This window comes from Poecilia formosa, unplaced genomic scaffold (assembly GCF_000485575.1).
Source record: "Poecilia formosa unplaced genomic scaffold, Poecilia_formosa-5.1.2 Scaffold631, whole genome shotgun sequence".
Classification (NCBI taxonomy): Eukaryota; Metazoa; Chordata; class Actinopteri; order Cyprinodontiformes; family Poeciliidae; genus Poecilia; species Poecilia formosa.
Window position 1 is genome coordinate 17,724 of NW_006800570.1, and position 6,157 is coordinate 23,880.

General features: G+C 43.0%; 2 protein-coding genes and 1 long non-coding RNA gene across 7 annotated transcripts in view; 2 read left to right on the forward strand and 1 right to left on the reverse strand.

Annotated features, from left to right (window-relative positions):
- The first annotated feature begins 290 nt into the window (after positions 1–290).
- Positions 291–1,725, forward strand: LOC103130387 (uncharacterized). Of its 3 annotated transcripts, none has more exons than XR_001660247.1 (3): positions 291–453; positions 555–741; positions 1,332–1,725. It is a non-coding gene; the product is annotated as an uncharacterized LOC103130387 (long non-coding RNA). The 3 variants fall into 3 exon arrangements; XR_475201.2 differs by having other exon boundaries at positions 616–741; XR_001660248.1 differs by lacking the exon at positions 555–741.
- Positions 1,726–1,936: 211 nt separating this feature from the next.
- Positions 1,937–4,183, reverse strand: smim13 (small integral membrane protein 13). Its single transcript, XM_007541772.2, has 2 exons — positions 3,824–4,183; positions 1,937–2,900 (listed from the first exon to the last, which is right to left on the reverse strand). The coding sequence occupies exons 1-2, from the start codon at positions 3,897–3,899 to the stop codon at positions 2,716–2,718; spliced, it is 261 nt and encodes an 86-aa protein (XP_007541834.1). The 5' UTR covers positions 3,900–4,183; the 3' UTR covers positions 1,937–2,715.
- LOC103130403 (bifunctional endoribonuclease and deubiquitinase ZC3H12A-like) overlaps positions 4,150–6,157 on the forward strand; it is an 8,422-nt gene continuing 6,414 nt past the window's right edge. For all 3 annotated transcript variants that reach the window (XM_016665902.1, XM_016665903.1, XM_016665901.1), the window contains exon 1: positions 4,150–4,224. The gene's annotated coding sequence lies outside the window, so the exon portion shown is untranslated. The remainder of the gene's footprint in view (positions 4,225–6,157) is intronic.

Sequence of the window (6,157 nt, forward strand, 5' to 3'; positions counted from 1 at the left end):
GGAAACCAGACAGTGGAACATGTTATCTTGCATTGCAGGAATTACTGGATTCAGAGAAACAAGTTAATTAGGTACCTTGGTAATAAATGAAATTTGACATTGTTGATTTACTGCAAAATGATTCAGGAAGCAGAGGATATCAGGCTATATTAGATTTTTTAAAACAGTGTAAGTTGTATAATAGGATATAGTTTTTTTTTTCTTTGTTTTATTATGTCATGTGGTCCACTCTCCTTACCGGTTGGTGGCGGTAATGCTCACCTATCGTTTCTTGCCAACCGCCAATAAATTTCAAGAAGAAGAAGAAGAAGAAGAAGACGACGACCTCTACGACTGCCGTTCAGTTGCAGTTACTGGTCAGATATGGCGGCGTGTGAGACGTTAATCCGCTGTCATCCTCCTTCTGCGGTTCTAAATCTGAACTTTGTAACGACCTGACTTGTTTGCAGGAAGGTGAGTTTTGTTCCTGACCGGTTTTGTTCAGTGGATGTTATTTGAAATCCGGAGTTTCTAAAGCATGTTCAGCAACGTGTTGCTTCTCGTCTTCTGTAAAGATGGCGCCGTTCTCAGCGGTAAACAGATGGCTTTTAAACGCCATTTACTGATGTTTTTCAGTGACTTTGCTGCAGCCGTTTCCAGCGAGGCTGAGCCTGCCGTGGTTCTGTCCTTTCCTACACGGTTTGCTACAGAGAAGTGAGGCAGTTTGAGGCCCTACTGCGGCTTTTCCCGGCAGGGTTTTAGGTAAGCCTCCAACAGAAATAATTTGTTCTTATCATAAACATTTTATATGTTCTGTTGTCGGTGGGTCAGAACCACATGGAGGCGAGAGTCTTTCTCCTGTCTGGGTTCAAACTCACTCAGAACCGTCAGTGTAGTTCTGCTGATGACCAGCAGGGGGCGCATTTCGCCACTTCTCTGAAGTTTGGAGTTTTCCTGTTGAGCTGTAGCTTTTACGGTTATGTTGATCAAACAGGTTTTCCGGCCTGAGAGGAAAGTTCTGATTTAGTTTTTTATATTTCAGATCCGAGAAAAGATGTTGAACCAGTCAGAGCTCTTATAAAACTAATTTATTGTCAGGATGGGCTGAAAATATGGAAATCTGAGTTGAAGGTGCAGCATAATAATTGGCATCAGATATATATACATTTTATACATTTTCCTCCCTTATGTATAATTAAATCTGATGAATGTAAAAGTCAGAGAAAACGGGATTGGCTGAAAAGTACTTTTTCATTCTTTACATTTCTATGACTATTTTTCACTATTTAATGTTTCTTTATTTCTCTAGCTAAATTCAGCTGGCAAACTGAAATGTATTCTGTTGAACTCAGGTGATTCTGTCGGACTGTGTTGGACTCGGCTGAGATGATGGAGGATGAACTGGTAAGGCTCTTCCTTCATGCAGCTGCTGTGGTTCTGTCCTGTGCTGCGGCGCCACCTGCAGGCTGATTGGCGTTTCTGCAGGAGGAGCTTCTTTCTGATTGGTCGGCTGCTCTGGCAGCGGTTGATCGGGTCTGGTTGACTTCCTGCTGAAACATCAGGCCTGATCCAACGATCTGGATAAATACAGTATAAATAAAGTTTATATGTAAATCTAATGTAATAGATGTTTGTGGACAAATCTGCATTAAACTGATCATATGTATTTTAATATAAAGCTATAGAAGAATAATAAATGGTGGGAAATAAAACATAGCTGAAATGATGGATTTTTATGTTGAAAAACATGTTTGTACTCCTGTATTTTTACTTTATATATTTCTATTTGTGTTCATATATTTTCTAAGTTGTTTGAAATAAAGAATCTGAACTGAATGTTTTTGTTTTTTTTTCTTTCTATAAGTGTCTCTGTTGGGACGGGCAGCATGAAAGGGATTGTCACTATAAAATATTTATACCTTTTGCTTTTGTCTGCATGTAGAGATACAAACATGAATTCAGAGGTTAAATATTTTTATAGGCGTCATGATTTACATAACAGGGAATTTGTTAGGTTGCACATAGTTGCTGCATTGTCATTTTCCAAGTTAAATTTATAATAGAACAGTGATAAAACCCGAGTATGAAGATAGACATTTTAATAGATCAAAAATCAATAATTGATGCTGGGGTTGTTTAATAATTTGCCATTGGTTTTCTCTCTTTCTTAAATGTATTATCCATAACCAATCAGAACATTTTCAGTGGATAATGATCATGCTGTGCAGCAGCAGATAAACTTCAATAAATGTTTTAAAATCCAGAACCTGACTCTGTTTTCCATGTAACGCTGCTAATATCCACTGGGGGGCGTGTTAACATCGTTTGGAGGAACTTTTCCACAAAAGACTCATTTCCTGTTTGGCATTAATTTATTTACTTTAAACTAAAGAAGCTTCATCTTAATAAAGAGCCCCTCCCCCAAGCTGATTAAAAGCCACAGGAAGTGATGAAATACTGATGAGGTCAGCTGGCTGCAGCTGATTGGATACAGAAGAGACCATGTGACTTCCTGAAGACGACGGTTTCTAACAGCATGATGTTGGACACGTCCAGGTCCGTTAACCGATTAGCAGTTTGAGGTCATGGAGGTCATCTGCGCTAAGAAGCCCCGCCCCCTAGCTGGCGGCAGGAAGCAGCTGGATCATCCGGACTGGACCGGACCGGACCGTCCTCACAGGACTTCCCTTGGACTGGCTGGTTCCTGTAAACCGCCCTGTGAGGAGCGACGACCCGCTACAAGTTGCTCTCCGGGAAGGAGACTCTTTGGCGTGCGGTCCGGTTCCTGGTTCTGGTCGGGGCGCCGGCCGGGTGTTCGGGTTCTGACGGCCGGGTCTCGGCCTGCGGCGTTCCGGCGTCACCGACCAGTTCCCGCAGGAACTTGAACTTGGACAGGAAGAGCTGCCAGACGACGTACCAACCTGAGGACGAAGAGAGCGAACCGTGACTGAAAGACCCAATCCGTCCAGAACCAGAACCTTTAGTTCACCTCCTGACCTCAGCTGGACCCAATCTGATGCCCGGTACGGGACTAATCTGGGTCGGAACCGTTCCTGTTCATCAGCTTTTGAAGACATGAAGTATTCTGAATATTAACTAAAATCAGTGATGGACCAGGTTCTGGTTCTGGTTCTGTTGGAGTTTTCCTCTCTACTGTCGCCACACAGCAACAACTTGACAAATCAGAAACTTTTAACCCAGTGGTGCCCAGAGTGGGTCAGCAGGCCCGGCATCCTGGTTTTAGACCCCTGGATCCAATGAGTATGGACCTGCTGAACAGGTTGTCGGAACCAGAAACAGAACTAAAACGTGCAGAACGCCGGGCCTCCTGGACCCACTTTGGACACCCCTGTTTTAACCAAACAGAGAAACAACCAGAACCGTTTCAGAACCGGACCAGACCTTATTCTGAAAGGTCCAAACTCTCTTTCAGAATAAAGTTTTAATTTCATCTGGAGATCCAGAATGTGGAGAGTGACCTGGGTTATCTGCTGGTTCTGGTTCTGGTCCACTGGGTTTTGTCCTGATTATTGATCTGATCCAATATTCTGAGGTTCTGGACTTTTGGGTTGTATTCTCTGTGAACCAGAACCATCAGAGCCAAATAAATAACGTCTGAAACATTCCCTCTCTGCGTGACGAATCCGAGAAAAGATTTTCTAGTTTCTGGAGCGATTTCAGAACCAGAACCAGAACCAGGATCCGCTAACTGCTTTTGCTTCTTTTCTCATTTCAAGCTTTACGGATCAGAGAAGCGGGAGCAGCAGCCATGATGGTCAGCCTCCGGTCCGACATTTCTGCGGGGTTCGGGCTCGGTTCCGGGCGGTTCTGAGAGTGAGCTCACCGAACAGCATGAACAGCAGCACGCAGAGCAGCGTGGCCACGATGACCAGCAGGGTGAGGCCGAGGCTCTGCCACATGTCTGCGGGGGTTCGGCGCTCCGGCGGCGGCCCTCTCACTCAGCTGACCCCGGGCTGGAGCACCAGCAGCGGGTCATCTCACTCTCCACGCCGGCCTGTGGGTTCGTTAGCCCGCTGACTAGCTCAGCCGAGCCTCGCAGACGGTCTGGATCGGACCAGGAGGACCATGGGCGGACACGAACCGGTTCCGCTGGTCTCAGAAGGGCCAAGCTCCGCTGCTGGATCCCGAACTTTATTCAGCGGCACGGAGCAGAACTGTGACCCGGTTAGACAACACCACCAGCAGAGGTCAACTGAGGCTGCGCAGCTTCGCGCTGACTTCTGGGTACTGTAGTTACATCATTCTCCCTCATTCTATGGAGGACTAATCCTGCCATAATTACCATTTTAAAAAAGTGAGGAAATAACAAAATATCCATCCATTTTCTAACTCCCTTGTCCCTCAGTGGGGTCGGGAGGGTTGCTGGTGCCTCTCCAGCTAATGTTTCAGGCGAGAGGCGGGGTTCACTCTGGACAGGTTGCCAGTCTGTTGCAGGGCAACAGAGAGACAGACGGTGTGCACACACACACCTAGGGAGAATTTAGAGAGACCAATTAACCTGATAGTCATGTTTTTGGACTGTGGGAGGAAGCCGGAGTACCCGGAGAGAACCCACCATACACAGGAAGAACATGCAAACTCCATGCAGAAAGACCCTGGGCCAGGAATTGAACCGAGAACCTTCTTGCTGCAAGGCAACAGCTCTACCAACTGCACCACTGTGGAGCCCCCAATTACAATATATTTATTACCAAATTAATTAATTAATTTTCAATTATATTTCCCATTTTTGCTCATTATTCATTTAAAGTTTTACTTCTTGATTTATTTGTTTATTTGATGTCATTTTTATTTTCTAATGTTAATTTTCAAATTAATTAATTGCCATTTTTATTTCCTTGTTTTGTTAATTATTTAATCGCAGTTCCTTCTTTATTAGCAATTACTTTGGGTTTATTTCATATGTAATGACACGTAAATAAAAAAGAAAGGAAGAAAGGAGGGAAAGGTTGAAAAGGAAGGAAGAAGATAAGAGAACACGACAGAAAGAAGCACAGAGAGGATACAAGAACACACCTCAGAAGTCTGCTTTGACAGAAAAACAAAATAATATTTATCTGTCTGCTTATTTATTTATTTATTATCAATTCTGGCAGTATCAGTAGTCCATAGATTCCTGCCTTTGATAGTAAACAACTATTTTACGGATGGCCCCGCAGTGACGGCTAGAGGCTCCTGCTGGACTCGAACGGAGGTTCAGGACTGCAGCAGAAGCTTCATGGTGGTTTGACTGGGATCATAGAGAAGATTTAGTTTGTTATGACTATCGATCTGAAACTGATCCCATAAATCAGAGAAGAGTTTTCCATACAACAAACAGCCTGCCTGGTTCTTTCTCCTCCATGTTTGATCAGCAGTTTTAATATTTATCAGTATTCAGTTTCCAGCTGATTCATTTCACCAGACAGAAACTTTAAAGTTATTTTATGTAATATTCTTTTATCATTTCTGGAAGCCCTCAGAGATGTGTCCTTTCACCACTTTTATTTATTTATTTTGAAAAAATTTGAGCCTTTTTTCATTTTAAATCTGCTGGAACATGAATGTGATTTTATAATCTGAGGATTCAGTTCAGATGTTTTTGTTGTGAATCTTTTGTGATCAGTTGGGATCTGACCTGCGCCTCGTTCTGCTTCGTCACGTTGAGCGTTCCCATCGCTCACGTTTCAGCAACTGCTGCTGCACAATTTGCATATTGCAGTGAAATTCTGCTGCAGGCTGAATGTGAGTTGTGCAACCTGTTTACTGGAACTTGAACGCGGAACCAGTGTGAGTCTGGAACCAGATGCTTTGATTGGTTCTGATCGGAACACATTGATCTGATTGATCTGATGAATTTTCTCCTCCAGCTCAGCGAATCCCAACAACCTGCAGGAAACAGGAAGTTCCAGAGAAAAACTTGTTGATTCTGTTTCTCTGAAGATTTTCAGCAAAGACTCAATCAGATGAATCAACAGCAAGAATCACAGAAAAATGCAGAGAAACCGTTGTCATGGCTACCAATAATAAAACTACAGAAATTACAGAAAATCAAACATTATGAAGGGAATCCAGATACAAATTAGATTATACTGCAGTCTGCTACAGGATGTCCCCATTATTATTATTATTATTATTATTATTATTATTATTATTATTATTATTATTATTATTAATA

Bases quoted from the DNA above. Each gene is read 5' to 3' on its own strand.
- smim13 (XM_007541772.2), bottom strand. From the start codon at position 3,899: ATGTGGCAGAGCCTCGGCCTCACCCTGCTGGTCATCGTGGCCACGCTG. The intron at 2,901-3,823 runs GTGAGCTCACTC...CTTCGTCCTCAG, and splicing joins GCTGCTGTTCATGCTGTTCG to GTTGGTACGTCGTCTGGCAG.